General features: G+C 38.3%; 1 protein-coding gene across 1 annotated transcript in view; it reads left to right on the forward strand.

Annotated features, from left to right (window-relative positions):
• The window catches only part of CNGB3 (cyclic nucleotide gated channel subunit beta 3), a gene marked incomplete at its 5' end in the record, with an annotated part of 167,854 nt that overhangs the window by 138,240 nt on the left and 6,767 nt on the right, over positions 1 to 22,847 (forward strand). Inside the window, 2 exons of the mRNA XM_084771690.1 lie at positions 1,294 to 1,377; positions 8,745 to 8,863. Coding sequence (XP_084627816.1) covers positions 1,294 to 1,377; positions 8,745 to 8,863 — 203 coding nt within the window. The remainder of the gene's footprint in view (positions 1 to 1,293; positions 1,378 to 8,744; positions 8,864 to 22,847) is intronic.

Here is a 22,847-nt window from a genome sequence, read left to right on the forward strand (position 1 = left end):
AATAAAATGATTCATGATATTCTGATATACTCATAGATCAGTCTCTTATCTAGGCATCATCAGAAATGCATCCTCCGGCAGCAAAAAGGATCAGATGCAGAGACTCTCAGCCAGACTTTATACTGAGCAAGATTATAAAGTAGAATTTAGAATCAAATCCCTACCCTCTGAGATCAGGGAGTACTGTGGAACTGGTGGAAAGTTTGTAAGAGCCAGAGGAGCTACAGGACACCAGAAGAACAAGGCCCTTTGAATCAACTAAGCAAGGGACATATGAGCTCACAGAAACTGAAGCAAGAAACATGAAGCCTACAGCTATTATTAGCTCAGTATTTTTATTGGACTCCTGCTATGAGACCAAGTGGATTTCTGACTCTTGAGCCTGCTCTTTGGACTTTTCTCCTCCTGTTGGGTTGCAGTATCCAACTTCAAAATGATTGAAGTTCATCACTTCATTTACCTTATTGTATTTTATTTTGTCATGTTTGGTGTTATCTTTTAGAATCCTGTTGTTTTCTAATGAGAAACAGAAAGGATTGAGAGGGGAGGGGAGATAAGGAAGAACTGTGAGGAATAGAGGGAGGAGGAAGTATAATATATATATATATATATTAGATGAGAAAATAATCTTAGAATCTATCTTCAATGGAAGAAAAAATAGTCACAATTCATAGAGGCTATAAAGTTTAGTTGGGCGAGGCATGTCTTTACAGTCATCCAATAGGCAAGTAGTCACCAAAAGGTGGCTTTGTGATGCCAACAGTCCCAACCAATACTTTAAGTGCTGCAGATAATCCTTTCATATGTATTTTCCTACCTTTAAGAAGATTATAAGTATGTTGGAGACAAAAGACATATATACATTTAAAGAGTTAAATAATTTAAAAAATTGTATTAATGATGTTTTACAAAGAAAGCTATTTATCAAACACTGTAAATTATGTTAAACATTCCAAGAGCATAATCATTAATAGCTTTCATTAGTTAAACACCATGTAAATTTTAATTTATAAATACTTTTTCATAACCATTTTATAATGTAGAAGAATGAGAGCATGAATGAATAATAATAATAGGTAGTAAAGACAAGGCTTAGTCCAAATATTACTTTATCAGGTTCCAAGCTCTTGATATTACTACAGAGTTTAGGTCAAAACAAGTCCTTATCCATTGTAAGATAGCATTTGGAGAATAAGACAGATGTCTATTAACTATTTATTTTTATTGCTTTTAAAATGATTTAGAATGTTTGCTTTTAGCTGTGTCTGCAAAATTATTGTTCTCCTTATCTAGGGCTGTGACACACAGATGATTTATGACCTGCTGCTAAGATTGAAATCCACTATTTATTTACCTGGTGACTTTGTCTGCAAAAAGGTGAGTGCATACTATTTTCAAGTACACAGTTAATAATGCATTGGGAGAACTTGGACATAGGTCAATAATGTATTTGAAATAAAATCTGTCCAGAGTGACTTCCATATTTCCATATTATAAAACACTGTGACATATACTTAATTCTACAGAACAGCAATGAATTCTTGGTGTTGAAAATGGAACAAGATAATATGGGTTCAGTTGCTTAGGTCATAGAATAGACATATAGGTAATCCAAAAAGGTCTTTTTATAAATGTAAATTACCAATCACAATACACCATCAAATTTAAATATTTTAAATGAAAGACAAAATGTAGAAGTGATAGGTGCTTTTGCTTTTTCTGTGTCATCAGCAAACTATCTGTTACTTCTATTTTGTCCACATAGTTAGATAATCAATGCCAATTTTTATTGTGAATTTAATGACTACAAAAGTATTACATGTTTATTGTTTCTTAAATAGAAAACATATAAACCACAAACATGAATTCTACCATGAAGAAGTAGTAACAATTCATATATTGTTCCTGTCATTCTATGTAGATTGATGGGTCTCATAATGTAGCCCTGACTGGCCTGGAACCCACTATGTGGATCAGGCTGCCCTGCAGCTCACAGGTGTTGGGATTAAAGGTGTGTGTCACCACACTAGGCACTGATCATTATCTTAAGCATAATAAAGAATATATCTATAATCACAGCTTTCAGGAAGATCATAAGGTCAAGGTCAGCAGGAGCTGCATTTGTGAGTTCTAGGCCATCTAATTTTTATAGCTAATTCTTGTCTGAGAGAAAGAGAGAGAGAGAGAGAGAGAGAGAGAGAGAGAGAGAGAGAGAGAAGGAGAGAGGGAGGGAGGGAGGGAGGGAGAAATCCTGAATTTTGTATCTAGAGAAATTAACTCAATGATGAAGCTAATAATCAAAATTTTTAAATATAGCAAAGTTATGTCTATATGTGATGTTAAAGTAGTTATAAAATGACTAAGAGAACAAAGGAGACTAACAGGTGAGGTACAAAAAAAATGGAAGGTAGAGGGGGGGTGGTTGGATATGTCCAATATGCAATATATATTTCTATGGATTTAAAAAAAATAAAATGTAAAACTAAAAGAAGATGTACAGTACAGAAAAAGATGGAGTTGACCTGAGACTTTTGGGGAGTTTACAAGTGAGAGCAAATGATAAGCACTTGCTTCATCCCAAAACTGTGGAATAAACATGAAGTTATAGTACATAAAGCAATGGCAGCAGCTGGAAGAGTTTGTGAAGAAGGATGCTGTCGTAAGGCGTGTGAAATAAGAAAGATGCCAATAAAATGAACTCACAGTTACCTGTGTATGGAAAAGAACTAGCTTGAGTCAAGGCACGTAACAAGGAATTGTGTCTGCAGCAACAGTGTAAGAGAACAGTAAGACATGTGTTAAAACTTTAAATTATTTATTTCATAAGCAATACACAGTTTTGAATACTCCAGGGGGGGGGTACTATAATGGGTAATGAGCAAGAAACCAAGGTCTGTCCATCAGGGATTTACAGTCTGGTGCTAAGGTCTCAACTCCCAGTAAGACAGCATCATATGAACACAGAAATCTGGGCTCCACACCCTGACTTTCAGCTAGTCCTGATGAAGCCCACATATTAGCATTTAAAGAAAATCTATATGATTCTAAAATACAGCCATGAGAAAGGTAGACCTGATGGAAAATAAAGGAAACAAAACTTAAATAAGTCAATACCCGTAAAGTGTGATTTATATAAATAGAAGCAGAAGTTGTTAGAGGCAGGCAGGGTTGTGAAGGCATTTGTTTATATTGAAAATTGGGAGAAAGAAGTTGTCAGTTTGTCAGGTATGACCTTTGTGAAAATTTAAAGAAAAAAAAAAGAGAGAGAGAGAAAGAAAGAAAAGAAAAGAAAAATAAATAAATCAATAGGCTAATATTTTTATGGAAAATTGCGGCAATAATTCGAGAGACAAGGCAGAACCTGTCATATTCAAGAAATGGAAGCGAATGACTGGCTAAAATAGCGGGGAAAGAGCAAACCAAATGAGTTGTAAAATATTTCCAGTACATGAAATGGAGACACCAGCTCATAGGTGGAATTAATCAGATGAAGGAATATGAAATGGAAAGTGAACGCTTTTGCAGTTGGAAGATAATGGAGGCCGGCTTTAAGAGTTAAAGGCATGGTGTGAGAAAGAAGGGTGGGGCTGTAACTAAAGAGAACAATACAAAGGAGCTCCATGAAGCTACACGCAAAGGGGCAACTGAGGAGGAGCTGTCAAGAGGCATACTGGAAACCAACCATATGCGTCCCGCATAAACTCTGATTGAAAATGAAATGAAACCATGCTCATTAAAATGGGAGAGAGGAAAAAGCAAAAGAAGACACCGTGCAATTCAGGAGTTCCTTTAGCGTCAATGGTGCGCTGGGATGGCATAGACTGGACGCACTAAAATCGATCCAGTTGTCCCAGTGGCTGAAGGGGCTGGTTATTGACGTGACACATGGGAGCATTAGCATGTGTACCTTAAAGCAGTGCAGATTTGCTTAAGGAAGTGTGAGGTGTAGGGATGCAGACTTCTCACTCCCAATTTTACCATCATAGCAAATTTACCTGATAATAAAATAAAGATGAGGAAAGAAACGACTCAGGTAGAGAAAGAATAGGCAGAAGACAGAAGAACACAAGTCATTGTTCTGTAGTTTTCCTTTAGCTTTTAGGTTTACTTTTATTTCTAAGTGGATATTGACAGAAGGAAAGCTGTTCCTTGGCCAAAATTTAGGTAGCTGAATTCAATCTGATATGGATTTACTATTTCCACAAAGACATGTAGAGACGAGGAAAGAAACATAAGGCATGTTCAATTAGAGGTTACCAAAATAACAGAAGCAATGACAGAATTTGGACCTGATATTCTAAATTGCTTTGGGAAAGCTCGTGGGTCTTCTAGACTATGCTGCCATACAGAAAATACCCACAGAACTTTTCAAGGCTTGGATTTCTGGGATTTAATTTCCAAAGATTTTCATGCAATGTTCCTGCAGCGGGATTGGGGAGTCTCACGCCCAAAAGAGCTCTTCACGGGGCTAATGTCCAGGAGCCACACTGAGTGTCATCTCTCCTCTCTGATGAGGAACCATGAGCGCTGTGATGCACCCCACTAGCCTTGAAAACAGCTGACAGTAGAATCCTAATGTTTTTGGCGTATACACTCACTCCGAGGTAACTCGCACTACGTGAAGTGCTTGCCTTTCAACGCTTTCTCCAAATTAGCACATGAAAGGGTCGTGAGTTAGGTTTGATCTTGCTCGGCTCATGCTGTCCGCACCTATTCTCTTAGAGTGATGTCTGCTTCATCCGAATGCTAATTAAGCTTGCAGAAAAGGCTTAAATTAACCCAGAAATATGCAAGAGGTAGTCGAAGTTTGGGTTCGTTGATTATGCCTGTTCTCCTTGGGAAAGTATCAAAAATGATCTGAAGAAATAATTAGAAGTGCTGAGCTATATTTATGTACCCATTATGCACTTCTACTTCCAGTCAGTTGTAATAACTGCCTTTGAAACATCATTCCAGTTCCTTGAAATTACTTCATGCAAAAAAAAAAAAAAGTAGGAATATGACAGTGACCTAATGATAACTTTCTAGAGTGAAAACAACACTAATTTTCAAATGACTTACTCTATTTTTAGCCTGCTCATATTATTTCATTCACTATTAAAATATGTCTTTATGCTGTATTGTTAGATGTAGTTCTTCTGTCTGTATGCCAGATGATGTAGGTGTTGCCATTTAATGCTATCACTTGCCAGCCTTGTATTTTTCTTGAGATGCTTAGATTTCCCATTTAAAGGGGAGTAAGGGGAAAATGGGAGGGAGGGAGGAATGGGAGGATACAAGGGATGGGATAACCATTGAGATGTAATAAGAATAAATTAATAAAATAAAATTTTAAAAAAGAGGTGATAAAGCATCCCATTCACTGTAATTTTAGCAAGAATTAAATAAAACACTATGTATAAAATACCTTACAGATAAAAAGTAGTATGCTCATATGAGGAAATACATAGGAGATTTAAAATGAGATATGCAAATATTTGCCATCTTGAGGATTTTTTAAGACTTTTCTTTGGTTGCTTGCTTTCTTGGTTTGGTTGTTCAAGACAGGGTTTCTCTGTGTGTTTTTTGGCTATCCTGGAACTCACTCTGTAGACCAGGCTGGCTCGAACTTACAGACATCCACCTGCCTCTGCCTCCCAAGTGCTGGATTAAAGGCATGCACCACCACCACCACCCAGCCTTTAAGATTTGTTTTTATTCTATTTCCCCATTCTCCTATATTTCTCTTACCCAGAGTCCCAGTAGGATGTCCTCACATCTATCAGAGCTGGGATTGACTCTGACATGAATGCTGGTGCCCCATATTCGACCACTTCCCCTTGGTGGGGAGGCCTGGTGGCACTCAGAGAAAGAATAAGCAGGCTACCAAGATGAGACTTGATAGCCTATGACCATATAGTGGGGGAGGAGGTCCCCCTCAGTCATAGACCTAGGGGAGGGGAATAAGGTGAAAGCGGGAGGGAGGGAGGAATGGGAGGATACAAGTGATGTGATAGCAATTTAGATGTAATCTGAATAAATTAATAAAATAAAATTTTTAGAAAAGAATTTAAAAAGATTTATTTTTATTTTTGTGTGTGTGAGTACATGATACATGCATTCGAGTACTCCGGGAGACCAAAAGAGGGCATTAGATCCCCTAGAGTTGAGTTACAGGCATTTGTGAGCCACTTTATGTGGGTGCTGAGAATTAACCACTGAGTCATGCCTCTAGCTCCCTAGTTTTATAAATTTTCAAAGTACTGTACAAAGCAAAATATTATTGGCATTGATAATAGACAAATCACTATAATAAAAATCTATATATATTGCAATTTCTGCTTCAATGTATAATTCATATAAATATATGTTTAGTGTAAGAATTTTAGTTTTCAGTTATTAATTGTGAGGTAAATTTTCATAATTGTATACTACAACATGTTAGCAAATCATAAAGCATTTGATATTCAGAAAAATAGCCATATGTATCAAAGGACTTTAGAACTTCCCAGAAACAGTTAAATTATATTTCCTTCATTCATAAATGAGTTCCTCTTACATATTATGCCTTGCTCAGCACTGGAACAAATTAGACATTGTCTCAATCATGACAGAACATAAAATATAATGAATACAATTTAATTTTGAGTTGACTTTAGTATATTCTAACCCATTGAAAGTATAAGCGATGGAAATATTGGATAACTCTGCCCAGTTCACTCATAAAACAAAAGTAAATTTACTTTATTGTTATATTTTTACAGGACAGCTCACTTTGTTGTTTTGTATAACAACTGACTGAGTAATTTATGAAGGATAAAGGTCATTTATCTCATGGTTCTATGATCTAAAATATCCAAGATAACATTATTGTCACTTAGTAAGGGCTTTCTCAATAAGTCATGAAGTGGCAGAGTTCACCACATGAAAAAGTAAATCAAACTTATCAAAAAAAAAATCTGTTTTCTATGAAACAGCCTATCTAGTGATAAACCAACCTATTCATGAAGGCAATGGCCCATGACCTATCTACCTTCCAGAGGTCCCATCCACAAATACTGCTAGCCTGTTAATTCAAAGGTTAAAATTTTAACAATAGAAAATTAAGGAGATATTCAAACCATAGCAATAGCTCAGAAAGTGATTAAAATTCTACTTGTTGTGACATATTATCGGGACTATTGCCCAAATAACGCCAAGCTAGCCTATTTAGAATTTAACAACTTGGGATGAAGAGGTAGCTTACATCTCTAGGATCACATGGATACGTTTTAGTCATCCACCAAGACACAAACAAAATATCCCAATAAATCCACCTGCATCTTCAGTCCAGAGTTGGTTACTGGTTGGTTTGGTGGATGATGGGGAGTTGGGAGGGTATAAAAGGGACTTATGTGTGTGTGTGTGAGACATACATGCATGTGTTTATGCATATGGGTGTGCATGGCTTCATGTTTGCAGATAAGCCTGCATGTTTATATATATGGAAACTCAAGACTGACATCAAGGGCCAGTCCATTCATCTACTGAAGAAAAGTCTCTTATTGGACTTGGAGCTAACCAGCTCTGTTTTTCTAGCTAGCCTGGTCGCTGAGGAAACCTCCTGTCTCTACTTGCTGACTAATGGGATTATAGCCAAGCCATCAAGTTTGTTTTTTGTTTGTTTGCTTCTTTGTTTGTTGTTGTTGGTTTTTTTGGCTTTTATGTGAGTGTTGGAGATCTGAAGTTCAGTCTTTATGCTTTCACAAAAACCACTTTATTCACTTGAGCCATTTCCCCAGATTGTTTACATAATTTGTAAATGGGATTGGACATATAACTTTTTTTTTTTGGTTTTTTTTTTTTTTTGGTTTTTCAAGACAGAGTTTCTCTGTGTAATAGCCTTGGCTGTTGTGGACTCACTTTGTAGACCAAGCTGGCCTCGAACTCACAGTGATCCGCCTGCCTCTGCCTCCTGAGTGCTGCGATTACAGGTGTGTGCCACCACATGATAGCTGTGGCTCAGATTCTAATTTACACAGTATTTTTTAAAGTATCATATTTACATTAAATGTTTAAGTTGGCTACCTATGTTCTGCTGAACTTTCCCATTTTATTTTATCTAATCAGATTTGAATATATATATTGCCTTTGGTGAACAAAATAGCATCTCTGATCAGTAACTATACAAACATCCTAAGAGGTAAATCATTAGTTGATGCTCTGTCCTTGAGACTCATCAATTACAAGCAATAAATAAATGAAAACAACGGCACTGACATTGTCTTTCAGCATGTAATAAGAGCTTCAAAGTCTCCTATTTCCTGAATCATACTTCAGCAACATAGGCAAAAGATAGGTTTGACTTCGAATGACTGACCCTCAGGCCCTTTTGTACGCAAAGTATCTTCTTTAGATCAGAGCAGTGGAGAACAAAATCAGAAGACTCATCTGTCCTTGTCATCAGTTGTTTTCTCTGCCCATGCTCACTCCTGAAATAACACACTGATTGGTGTGCCTTCTCTTGTGATGACTTACAGGGCTCGCATGTTAAAAAATACTGTCTTCCCAGTCATTGTGTTTCATGTGATATGTTTAACCAACATCTCAACCTACCTCAGGCTTTAAAATAATTACTTTTACAATGATATTCCCTCCTTTCTTTACTTGATTTTCTCCTCTAGAGTACCTTAGATTTCTTCATTTGTGTCTAAATTGCTAAAAAAAAAAAAAAAAAAAAGGTAAAATAAAATCATTAAAATTTCCTTTTCTCATATGGAATTTAGGGAGAAATTGGAAAAGAAATGTACATCATCAAGCATGGAGAAGTCCAAGTTCTTGGAGGCCCTGATGGTGGTCAAGTTCTGGTTACTCTAAAAGCTGGAGCAGTGTTTGGAGAAATCAGGTATCTGAAAAACTCCTTCTGAATGTCTAAGCCCATTCATTGTCATAAAAGAACAACCTAAGATTATAAAATATGTAAATTTTTACTCAAGTTTATCAAGTTCTAATATTCTGCTGAGAACACTGAAATTAAGGATGTTCACAATTCTTTCACTATTTATCCCTTCCCTCAAAAGAGCAGAAGAGAGCAGGTCATTATGCTCTTTAGTACTAGAAACTAGGTCAGTGAGTAGCTTGCAATTGATGTTCAACATGTTGAATTAACATTCACATTCATGAAGGAATAGAGAGAAGAAAGAGTAAGGGAGTTACCTAGTTGTTGTAAGACTTTTATTAGGCTAACAAAGGGATTTTTCAATAGGTTAGTTATATGATTATGATTGAACCAGGCTGCCTCAGTCTAAACCCCTGTCCATCCACTTGTTGTCTTTGTTCCTTACTTAACCCTACATTTCTTCAGTTTCATCATCTTAATAGAGTTACGATAGTATATATCATAAAGTGGTAAATAAGGTTAATTTATTTAAAATATTTTGTGTCTGACATCCAATTGTTATCACTATTTTCTATTATCCAGAAGAATATAAAAATAGCATAGAATAGGGCAGTCCCCAACAGCAAGAATGTAAACAGCAAATTTAAAAACTATATGAAGTAACACTTCCATGCATTAATGCATTTAAATTTATTCATTATTCTTCCAAAAAATTATTCACTAATGCCTAGCACATGCTGGGTTATGAAGTATCACTCAGGTCTCTAGGAATGCACTCTAAAAAGAATAGACAAATTGTTGCCCTTCATTAAGTTTATAGTCAAGTGGGAGGAAATTGAGAGCAGTTACACAATTAACAAGTTCACACTGTGATATGTTGTGAGTGTACAAGATTATAAGAAAACTGATAAGTGCTGCTACTGTAGATCCAGTAGTTGAGGATGACCACTCACTATAAAAACAATGCAGGCATGGTTCAATATACAGAAATCCATCAATGTCATCCACCATATAAACAAACTGAAAGAAAAAAAACACATGATCATCTCCTTAGATACCAAAAAAGCATTTGACAAAATCCAACACCCATTCATGTTTAAAATGGAACTAGAGATGATCATCCTGAGTGAGATAACTCAGATGCAGAAAGACATGCCTAGTATATACTCACTTACAAGTGGCTATGTTCTCTGAGTGTAGATGTTCTCTGAGAGACTCCACCAAGCAGAGAATTGGGACAGAGGCTGGAGGCTGGGACTCGCTGCTGGACTCTGGCCAGAGTGTTGAGAGTAGTATGGAACAATGGGGGCATGGAAGGACTCAGAGAGTTCAGGAAACCCACAAGGAGACCATCAAGACTGGTGCATCTGGACCCAGGGGAAGCTACACAAACTGTTGGACCAACCAAGGACAACACATGCAGAGAACCTAGAGCCCCTCCTTCCATTCATATATAGCTAATTGATAGCTCATTCTCTAAAGTTGTTGGGGAGCAGGGACTGCTTCTGGCATGAACTCTCTAGTGCTCCCAACTTGATCATCTCCCCTTGACAGGGAGACCATGCCGGCACACAGAAGAAGAGGATGCAGGCTATCCAGATGAGACCTGATAGGTGGGAGAGTATCACCCCAGCAGAGGTCTGGGGCAGGGGAATAGGGCAGAAGGAAGAGAGAGGGTGGGAAAGGGAAGATATGAGTGAGAGGATAACAATCATGATGTAATTGAATAAATTATAATGAATAATTTAAAAAATATTTGCCCTGCATTTCAGTCCTTATCTGGGTCCCCTAGTAAGTGGAATGGACTCTGCTGCCTGCTTTTTTGACCATGGTCCCCTGGTAGGGCTACCTCAAAAGGCCATAGCGGGAAGAGGACACACTCAGTCCTGATGCGACTTATATGCTGGGGTGGGTAGATAGGGGGCTCCCCCTTCTCTGAGGAGTAGGGTATGGGGATCAGAGGAAACTGGGAGGAGAGGAGGGAAGGGGCAAAGACTGGAATGTAAATAATTTTTTAAAATTTTCCCTAAGCAGTAAATAAATGTGGAGCCATTTAGAAATAGGCAAAAACTCAAACTTAGGACAAACACATCTGGTCTAGGGACAGGCAAATCATCACAGCTGGTAGACAGTGAACAAGGAAGGACATGTTGGAAAGATGAGACCAAAGACTGAGCAAGGGCCAGGTTGGTCAAGGCCTTTTAGAGCATGGTAAGAAATTTCTATTTTTCTCCCATCCGAGTACTAACCAGGCCTAACTGTGCTTAGTTTCCAGTATTAGACTAGATAGAAGCATGTTAATCTCTATATCAATGGATATCAGGAAAGGCTTGTTGGCAAAAGAGTCTCACAATCTGTACGATTTGAAAACACTGCTTGTGGAAGAGAGACAGAAGGGTGAGAATGCAACAGAGGAAATCAATTGCACATAAGCTACAGTGAATCCAGTATAAGATGACAGTGCCTTGAAGTACAAAGCTGATGGTTAAAAGTAGAGAATAGCACACCAACAAACATTATTAATTATTTTACATTGAGAAAATTGTTATTTGAAGTTACCAAATATTCTTAACTTTCAAAAAATTTACAAAATATTTTTACATATGCATTTATATTATTACACGTATATACAATAAACTACCTAAAGCAAGTGTTTTGTCTATTTGTATTTGGCAGCCTTGAAGAAAACGTATTTCCTATCTTAGTAAGTCTAAACTTCTGAATGTAAATCAGTATCTATTGTTTTATTTTATGGACATTGTTTTACCTGCATGCTTGTCTGTGTGATAGTGTTGGTACCTGGACAGTTGTGAGCAGCCATGGATGCTAGGATTCAAACCCAGATCCTCTGGAAGAGCATCCAATGCTCTCCATCTCTGAGCCAGCTTTCAAGTCCCAACTACCAAGTATCTTGACCAGAATAAAAGCAGCCATGAGTGACAAAGGCGAAATGCTGCCCCAAGTCCTTACAGTTAAGTGTCTAGTGAGCTCATCAGGCCACAAAAGGTATTTAATTAATCCAATTTCATAGCATCAAGGAAGTTACTTGAGTTTCAGAGACACGGGCACTTTCAGGTGACTTCATATTAACATAAAGCTTTCCTTAGAATGTTGAAACATATTAGTTTTCCGCTGGTAATATTGCTCTGTTTTTAAATATCTTCCTTTTTCTTAATATCTAGATGGGCACATCATTGACCTACACTGGAGTAGTGGTAAAAAAAACCTCTTAGACTGTCCAAGACCTGTAATCTTGGTCTGTTTTCTGTTGCCTTCTTACGGGAAGTGCTTTCAAAAGTCATTTATTATTTCTGTGACTTAGTAATCACTGTTATTATCAAGGCCATAAAATATACAACAAATCTAATCTGAAACAGTACAAAAATTAATTAGCTGCCCTAACCTTCCAAGGCCTGTATTCTGTGAAAAGTAAAGCGTATAAATACAAGTACATTAATTGCTGATATTATCATCAGAGGAGGAAATAACCTAAGACTAGAATTCAGGTGTTGCTGACTTAGCACTGAAATAACCCTGCATCCCTGACTGCATTTCCTTAAGTAAGTCCCCTCTTTCCCATTTGGCCTGAAACAGTAAGGCAGTCATTCTCTAAGCCTGCAACAGCCTTCCCAATTCAAACAAAGAGGAGGTCTTTGCCTTAACTCACTTCTTGGCTGTGGCTGGAAAAAAAAAAAAGAGGTGTTTGTCTTTCTCAGATGCTCATGGACTTCACATCTGTCCCCCAGCCCTAGGCTCCAGTCATTTCTTCTAGATGGAGGCATGTCTGCCAAACATTCAGACACTATCTTGTAATTGTGTTTACTACTCAGAAATGCTGTGACCTTTGTTAAAATGAGCTAAATCTGGCACCATTACATAGCTTTTTATAGACTTCTTTTTTCCGTAGGAAAACCTAAGAGAAGGGTGAAGAGGTTTCAAGGGCATTATATATTAATATTAAAGTGCACAGCTAAAATATAAATGTACAGCTTGTCATGTAGAAAACCCAGAACATATTCCCAATTAACATCCAAAGAGTACCAACACTTTATTCTAAAAGAAAGAAAGAAAGAAAGGAAGGAAGGAAGGAAGGAAGGAAGAAAAAAGATTGAAGTCTGACTCTTCTGATTCCATTCTTATCCTTACAAGTATAGTTACACATACTTCAAGAACTAATTCAAGTCTCTTCTTGGTAGCCTGCTATCCTTCCTCTGAGTGCCACCAGGTCTCTCCCTCCAGGGGACATGGTCAAATATGAGGCGCCAGAGTACATGTGAAAGTCATACCCCACTCTCCACTCAACTGTGGAGAATGTCCTGTCCATTGGCTAGACCTGGATAGGGGTTTAAAGTTTACTATGAGCATATAAAGTGGGAGGAAGTCCCCCTCAGTCACAGTCATAGGGGAGGGGAGTAAGGGGAAAATGGGAGGGAGGGAGGAATGGGAGGATATAAGGGATGGGATAACCATTGAGATGTAACAAGAATAAATTAATAAATAAAAAATAAAGAAAAAGAACTAATTAAAATGCCATCTCTTTGAAGCCATCTTTCCACCACCCCAAAACAGAAGTAGCTCCTTGTTCTTTGCTTCCATGGTATTTCATGCATTATATTACAACAATTATTGCTAATTTATAGTTTGTTTGTTTATATATGTTTTCAAAAGACTGTACCCTTAAAGTGCAAGAGCTAGAAGCTATCATTTCTGCATTACTAGCTTCTATATATAAACTATACAGTAATAATAGTTTTTATTTGTATCCTGCCTGTATCAAAAATAATGACAACTCCTATCAAGTGATTCAATTTGAGACTATTCACAGGAGGATATGGAATACAAGTGCCACACAGGGTCAGTGTCTTTCAGATCTAGCAAGTATTTGAGGCTGGTCCATGTGTTAACTAGTCCTTCACTGTAACAAGGCAGGGGTAATTAACCAAAGGCTTGCTTGGGCTTATGGTTTGAGAGTTCTGCTTCATGGTCAATTAGCCCTGATGCTATTAACCTATGTTGAAACAGCACAGCATGTCAGAACTATATGGCAAAACAACACTGTTTACTTCATGTTAAAGGTACAAGAAAAAATAAAAGAAAGAAGGAAGGAAGGAGAGTGGGTAGGAAGGAGGGAGGGAGAGAGAAAAAGAGGAAAGGATAGAAGGAGAAGAGAGAGAGAGAGAGAGAGAGAGAGAGAGAGAGAGAGAGAGAGAGAGAGAGAGAAGCAAGGGGTTAGAGTCCCACAGTCTCTTTCATAGACATAGCCGTAATAATCTGAAGGTGTCCTGCTACCTCTTAAAATTTCTACAGCCTCCCTGTAACAATCTCCTGGAAGTCAAGTCTTTCTCATGTGGATTTCTGAGGAACATTTAGAATCCAAACTACCAAGGGTGGAAGACAGACATTTCATTACTCTCCAGCAGTATATGGAAAAATTATGTGTACAAATGGTCAGTCCTGCAGTTCCTACTGTGGAGTAGAAAAATGGTTAGTCACTCAGCAGTTATAATGAGGAAAAGGGTGTGTGTATATGCTAACCTTCAAAATCTGTGAGTGTGCCCTTATTTATAAAAGAGATATTTGAGGATATCCTAGAGTTGAGAAGCTTGCTGAGCATGGTGAAGTATTACTTTAATCTCAGTATTTGAGAGGCAGCGAGAGGCAGATCTCTGTGAGTTCGAATCTATTCTGGTCTACATAGTGAGTTCCAGGACATCCAGGGCTAAATACAAAGACCCTGTGGAAGAGGAGGAGGAAGAACAAGAATAGAAAAACAAGAACAAGAACAAGAACAAGAACAAGAACCAAGAAGAACAAGAACCAAGAAGAACAAGAACAAGAAAAAGAACAGGGAGAAGAAGAAGAAGAAGAAGAAGAAGAAGAAGAAGAAGAAGAAGAAGAAGAAGAAGAAGAAGAAGAAGAAGAGCAGCAGCAGCAGCAGCAGCAACAACAACAACAACAACAACAACAGGAGCTCAAGAGATTATTCTACATTATCTGAAAGGGTCTCTGTCCTGGCCAGTTTCATGCCACCTTAACACATACTAAAGCTATCTGAAAGGAGGGAACCTCAATTAAGAAAATGCCACTGTGCTGGCTAGTTTATGTCAATTTGACAGAAGCTGTCATTACTGGAGAGGAGGGAGACTACATTCTGTGTCCTAGATTCTGTAATAAAGCAGGCTGAGCAAGTCATGTGGAACAAGCCAGCAAGCAACACGTCTCCATGGTCTCTATTTCAATTCCTGCCTCCATGTTCCTGCCCTGTTTGAGTTCCAGTCTTGACCACCTTCAGTGATTGAGTGTAATATGGAAGTGTAAACCAAATGAGCCCTATCCTACCCTAGTTGTTTTGGTCATGGTTTTTCACCGTAGCGATTGAAACCATAACTAAGTCAGTCTCCAGTCCAATAATATGTGTCTTTATGGCAGACAGGATGAGAGAAAGTCTTAAGACTAAGGCAAGAACTGCAGTCATGCAGTCACAGGCAGGAAATGCTTACTTAATGCATTGCAGATACAAGAAATGTTGTTCCAGTGGAGTCATCGGATAGAGCACAGCCTAGTAGGCATCTTAACTTTGAACTTAACTTGTAACATAAATTTTTGTGGCTGTAGGGTGCTGTTTGGTGGTAATTTATTACAGTAGCTGTAGGAATTTAGCATAACACTCGAACTGTCATAATTTAACATTTGAAGTTTTAGTGGAAACAAAGAAAACATGTACCTGCTAAGTCCTTGTGCTTCACCTGACATGACTATTCCACATCTAAGATCTGTCCATCTTTCCTCCCACGTGTGTGTTAAATCACTGACATCTCACCTTCAACACTGCTGCCGTTTTCGGTAGTCCAAATTACCTGCAAATCTGACTAGACATCTTCTAACCACATTCTCCACAACCCAGCCTCTAATCTGATCAGATCTGTGTCCTCCTACCCAAATGTGCCCATGCTATTCTTTCGTGTGTTGGTTGGCTGGTTTTTTGAGAAAGAGTTTCTCTGTGCAGTCCTGCCAGTCTTGTACTCACTTTTGTAGAGCACACTGGTCTCGAACTTGCAGAAATCCACCTGCCTCTTCCTCCCCAGTGCTAGAATTAAAGGTGTGTGCCACCACGCCTGGCTCTGCTATTCTTAAGAATAAGTGCAAAGGTCTTGTTTTGGCCTAGCAAATCCTTTAGCATCTAGCCTTGTCTACCTGCCTACTTCAGGTTACATGTTTATTCCAGCATCCTGCCAATCTCTTGACTGTGCCATACTCTTTCTAGCTACAGTCTTCTGCACCTGCTGCTACTTCTGCCTGCATGCTTTTACCACCTGCCTCCATCACCGCCCTCCCTCTCTGCACATCTCAGCTTGTTTGGAGCCTTCCTGGATTCCCCAGTGTAAGGGATTCCCAGATTTTCCTGTCACACTATATCCACTTTTTTTCAATCGCTTATTTTCGTAGCTAGATGTTCATTGATATATTTATTTCTCCATCACTCCCTCCAATTGGAAGTACCAAAAGAGTCACTTGTGACTGTTACAACTATGTTTTCTACATCTTAAGTCCTAACGTAGCCAGGAGAGCTGAAATCCAGCACACACTCCCCTCTGGAGCCATGAGCTCTGGCTACCTTCCTCACTCATATCCATGCTTTTACTTTGAAAAAAAAAAAAAGAAAGAAAGAAAGAAAAAAGAAAAAAAGAAAAGAAAAGAAAAGGACATTCTTCTGTCTATGGTTTGCACCCACAGTCTGCATTTCCCAGAAACAACACATCTCTCTAGTTTGCACAGGCTCCCAAAGTCCTACTGGATATGACATGCAGTTCGTCCTACGTTGCATCCTTAGCCTTTAAGACAATGTTTGGCCGATAAATGTATCAATAGTTGTATAAATAGGTACATGCATAATGTTTGTGTGCCAGTGATTGTACAAATACATGTTCATTTCTGTCCTGATTATTCAGAGCCAGTTTTGTGGCTTTTGTTATTACTAAAAATAGCACTGCTGGATTTATCTTTGTAAAATTACTTCATTGTTCTTTGTACTTATTTCTTTCAGGTTTATTCCCCAAAGTAGAATAAGTAGGCCAAAAGTAGAAGCATTTCTATAATTTTTCAAGCATATGAGCAGATAATTTTCAAAAGAATAATGAACCCATGTACCATACAATTAACAGTGTATAGCTCTTTTCCCTCAGCATTGCTGACCTTGCTTTATTTTTTATTTGTTTTTACATTTTAATAGATTGCTGTAATTTCTATTCCTCTAAATAGTATCAGGAAGAGAATAGACAGTCAATAAATATTTGCTAAGTGAATTTCTTTCCTAGGAGTTAATTCATGTTCAGGAATTTAATCATTTTCCTTCTACACTGTAGAAGGATTTTAATTCAGCCACATGGCTATTCTGGAATATAGGCACTACCTTAGCACACACATTCAATCCTTCTAAGCTGAAACACAGACATGCCCTTAGTGCACCTCTAATCCCAAACAATGAGGGTTAAGTTTGTCTGTAGACATGTTTGAAAGTGGTGTCTAACTGAGTGGCAGACAAAGTGAGAAATCAGAGAAAGATTTGACAGAATAGGATATGCTCAAGTCTCATCAGAACAGAGAGGAAAGGGAAACTACTTGAAGGAGCAGACAGGGTGGACGGAAGACAGTTTTACTTGGACAGTTTATACAGAGACAGGTTGCAGAGAGAGAAGAAACTAGACAGAAACAGAAGACAGAACAAGCCAGAGAATGAGAAGGAGGCAAAATATTAAAACATATTACCAAAGTTAGTATGAGGCCAAGTAGAGCAATTCAGTCAGAAGCTGAGAGAAGCCAGTTTGAATAAGTCAGCTTGGAGAGGAGTTTTGAGGCAGAACAGTAGAGTTTAACCAAGCAGCCAAACAAAGTTCAGAAAGAAGTAGAAAGTGTGAGCTTATTCAACAGTAAGACTCAGAGGCTGAAAACATTCAGGCCTAGATAAGATTGTGCAGAGCCTAGAAGCTTCCAGGATTAGGTGTAGGTTAGCAGACAGTAAAACTCAGAGGTGACATTACTTCTGGTGAATAAAAGTTACTTCTACACTACATGTCACTCACTTTCCAGTCCTTTTGACATCACATAGTAGTTATTCAGTAGAACTGGGTGACATATATCATTTGGTTTTCTTGCAAAATATGTACTGACTTTTCTGGTCGAATTGTCCATTCTGATGAATTCTTTTTATCTATATTAACTCTGTATCACTGCAAAAAAGTCAAATGTTTTGGAAAAGTAATTTTGAAGTTTTTCTCTTCACTCTGCTTTCCCCCTGAATAGTTTTTAAAGAGACATACCAGAGAAATATTTAGTTCTTCAGACAATTGTCATGTGTATGCTTATGCTTAGTTAGACCATGTGATGTTCTTTTATGTAATTTTGCCTTCCTTTTATGAAAGGCAGAAATAGCAGTTAGGTGAGTTAGCAACAATGAGACAGAGGCAGGCAGATCTCTGTGAGTTCGAAGCCAACCTGGTCTACAAAGTGAGTCCAGGACAGCAAGGCTACACAGAGAAACCCTGCTTAACCTCCCCCCCCCCAAGGAATACTTAATACTAGAGAATAAAACCCTGCATTTCCAATCTTTTCCTGTCTTTAACATGAACAAAACATGAATTTTAAAATGTACTTACACTTTCACCATGTCTTCTGTAGTGTGGTCTCTGACTGTACAGAACCTTTGTGCCTCACCATTTGCCTATGAACACTTATACAATCAATATCATTTATTACACTTGTTCAAATTTTCTCAGGATCATTTTGGAAAGAATTCAATACAGTGCCAAAGTAGGCTCTTTAATGACTACTTGGAATAGCATACAGGTAGCATAATTTCTTTTTTTATTTCCAGAAGCATTCCTGGAGCTGGAGTTAAAGGTACTTGTGAGCTACCTGACGTGGATGCTGGGAATCAAACTCAGGGGGGTTGAAAGAGTACCAAGTGCTCTTGGTCACTGAATAGTCTCTTTATCCCCAAGTCAGACCCTTGACATACGTTATCAAACCAGTCTGATTTGTTTCTAATGTTTAAGTGTGATTGAGAACAATAACAATGATATAATTAGCATCACTGAAATTTCATACAAGGAGAGGCCCTTTGACTTGAAATTTGTTCTCATCATGGAATTTAACTGTTATGATGAAACTCTGTGTGTGTGTGTGTCTGTCTGTCTGTCTCTCTGTCTCTCTCTCTTTGTCTCTCTCTGTCTCTCTCTGTCTCTCTGTCTCTGTCTCTGTCTCTCTCTCTGTCTGTCTGTCTGTCTGTCTCTCTCTCTCTCTCTCTCTCTCTCTCTCTCTCTCTCTCTCTCTCTCTCTCTCTCTGTGTGTGTGTGTGTGTGTGTGTGTGTGTGTGTGTGTTATGACACAGACACATGAGTAAGTACGTGCAGCTGTATGTACACAAACAGAACCCAGAACAGGACATTAATTATCTTCCTTGGTCACTTTCCCCTTGACTGCCTTGAGACAGGGTCTTTCACTGAACCAGATGCTTATGTTTTTAGCTAGGCTGGTTGGCCAGTGAGGTTTCAAGTTGAATGTATCTCTGTTCAGGGTTGGGATTACAGTCATGCGCAGCCTTGCCTGGGTTTTGATATGTTTGGTTTTTAATGTAGATGCTGGGAATTTGAGTGCAGGTTCTTATATTTTCAAAACAAGCCATCTTCCCAGGCTAGTTAACTTTATGGACCCTAACCTTGGCAAGGAACTTCTAAGCCAAATTAATGCCATCATCAAACAAGAAAATATAGTGCCTTAGTTTTGAAAAGAAAAGAACTTTTAAAATTAAAAGTTTTAGGTGCTAGAGAGATGGCTCAGAGGTTAAGAGCACTGACTGCCCTTCCAAAAGACCCAGTTCAATTCCCAGCACCTACATGGCAGCTCATAACTGTCTGTAACTGAAAGATATGACACCCTCATACATGCAAGCAAAATGCCAATGCACATAAAATAGAATTTGAATTGTTTTAATGCTAAAGTACTTTTAAAAAAGAAACTTTATACACATAAATGAAATTCTTAGTCACTGTGATTCAAAAAAAGAAAAAAAAAGGCTAATGTACTCTAATTTGATTAGTATTGTCTTACCAAAGAATGCTTGTAAAGTATTCCCTTGACACACAAAAAGAGATTAATATGCAGGTCATAAAGTGATGGGTGCATGTTATTCTATTTCCCTGCACTCCTCCTTTGAACTTTACCCAGATTCTTCTTTGTTTATCCATTTGTCTATGGCCAACTCAACTCTGAAACCAAGATCTGACAGAAAAAAAAATGAACCAGATATTTGACAGCTGTGAAATATAAACTCTCCAACTTTGTTAAAAAGTCAGGTGTACAGAAGCTCTTCAAATATTAAAAAAGAAAATCTAGGCTACGATGTGCTTGCATTTAGCACGTACTTGATGAATATCAAAGAATCTGCAAAGAGCAAGGCGCCCAGGCAGAGGTGACCCGAGAACATCCTCTGATGTTTGCTCACCAGCAAAAGTTTTGTGAGAATTTATTCTTAGTTGAGTTGGAAAGTTGTCAGGGAACAAAGTGTTTCCTGACAAGATTGACAAAGTCCCAAGAAATGTCGACCAAGGTGATCTGAGCTCCTGTCCCCAAATATAACTCAGCTGGAAATTTGCTTAATGAGAACCAATATTTGAAGTTTTAGTCTCTCAACAATGGAGATGATGCTTTCTCACAGATGGCTTTAGAATTAATTTTATTTCTATGGCAGGAAGTAATTCTACATGAGAAAATACACTTAAGACCAGAAACGTCTTTATTTTAGAATCTACTCTCTGTAGTTATCAAAGAATTGATGGTTCTGAGTTGTATAAGAGAGCTGACTAAATTTACACCATGCCAAGACCTGTGGGTAAGTCTTGTCTGAAAGTGTTTGTCTGAAACCACTCTTTTTCCTCCCCCAAACGCATCCACAGTGATGCACAGTTATCTTAGAAGATGGTGAGGATACATTAATCGTATTAGTACACAAATTAGTACACGATGTGCAATGTGATGGCTCACTGGCCAACTAGCCTGGCTGAAGATGTAAGCAGTTCAGTTAATTAGTACAGGATGCATCCATTGGATTAGTACATAAAAACAACTTACAAAACACTCTCACTTGCAGTAAGCACTGGATAATGTTGCCTAGGAATGCCGCTGTCATTAATAGTATTAATATTTGCTGGCCCAGCTGTCTTCGTATGCACCTACTTATCTAGCTACACATAGCTTGAAGTCTGTGTTAGTCATCTTTGCAATATTGCAACCAGCCCATTATGGTGTATGGCATGTCCGCATATTCATTTTTTATAAACATATTCTAAATTTATGTCTGTTTTTCCCTTTCAACTTATACAATGAGTTCTGTTTCCTTTCCTGAAGAAATTGCATATGACCTCAAACACATACCACAAACTGCTTATCAAAGCTCAATGTGTAGTTTAGAGGTAAATCACTTGCCTAGCCCACTCAAGGGCCTGGATTCCATCACCAGAACTGCACTAATAAACAGATAAGCCCACCAAAGGAAGGCAATGCCTGAAGGATTGTTAGTTCTCGCCTGAAATATTCTAAATGGTCTCACGGATAGTTACAGAACAACACAAAGAAAGCTGGGTTTCTGGAGCTCACTGTTCGGCCTGTTGGTGCTCCACCTAGCATGGTGCTCCTACTGAACTGTATTTGAAAACAATATGCACTAGCACTGATATTCTCGTCTGTGCTCTCCTTTGTATCTACTCAGAGACTATGGCTCCTACCACCACTTCTTGGAGTGGCCTTTTTATTAAGTCCTTCAGAAGATATCTCTACCTATCGTAAAAAAAAATTTTTTTTTACTAGTATAAATGACGTAATGCAAAACTTAAAAAAATACCTGTAGCAAAGCTTAACTCTTAAATAAGCTTCACTCACGTTCCCATTGGTTTCCTTACATTTCTGCATTCAGTACCTTCTCTTTTGTAGCCTGCTGTCCCCTGTGAGTGTTTCTAAACATAGGGACTTGCTGGAGAGAGCTGTGTAGGTTGTGCGCCAAAAGGCTCTACCTCCCAGTGGTATTAATATATCAGTTTAGGAATGACTGGTTTTCTTATACATGAATGTCGGGAAATGCTTCTGGGGTGTGTGTGTGTGTGTGTGTGTGTGTGTGTGTGTGTGTGTGTGTACAAGTTGTTAGCTGACATTTACACAAACAGGTTCTCTAGACACACTTTCTCTCTGATATGTTCGCAGAAGTAACTCAGTTCCTGCACCAGGCTCCGAGTGTCTACTCAACATATGACAAATCCGGATAAAGGAATCCTTAGAAAATCTTATCTAGTTGAACCTTTTTCATAACTGAATATCACAAGACAACAAAAAGCCAGTCCTTTAAGGAGAACCAGTTTCCTGTAGCCGATGAAAAATGGTTTCTGTTTTCAGCAAAAAGTGGTTAGTACTGTGTTCTTTAGGGGTATATGAAATGGTGATTTTTTTTTTCCCTAGTCCTGCAGCCTTCTCACCTAGAGATATCATGCTCTGATGGTATGCTCCTTCTTTTTTCACCCACTGCCTGAATACCTTGTGGGGCTTAATAGTTTCATGAATGAACAGAAACTCAGAAATGTCCTTGAGCGATCCAAGGTCACAGCGATGAATGGGTCCAGGATTAGAACGGATTCCTTTTCATCCCCTAGTACTGTTGCTCAGGACTAGCTTCTTTTTAACCTGGAGACATTTAACTGTAGCATCGTGTTCCCGGACATGTGGTCTTTGGGAAACGGTACCCGGGCCTGTGGATATCAAGCCAGGGGCCTTCTTCCTAAGCAATTTAATGAGTAAAACTTTCCACCCGTGGAATGCTGGGGAAGCATTTTGTGGATAAGAAGAGGGGGAAAAAGGATGCTATTTTAAACATTGCTGAGAGAGTTTGGGCAAAATCCATCTGGCAGACGGAGTCTTTCTTCCGCTTAGAAACTCATCAAGCACTCCA

This window comes from Acomys minous, assembly GCF_964271855.1.
Source record: "Acomys minous genome assembly, chromosome: 1".
In the NCBI taxonomy this organism is placed as follows: domain Eukaryota; kingdom Metazoa; phylum Chordata; class Mammalia; order Rodentia; family Muridae; genus Acomys; species Acomys minous.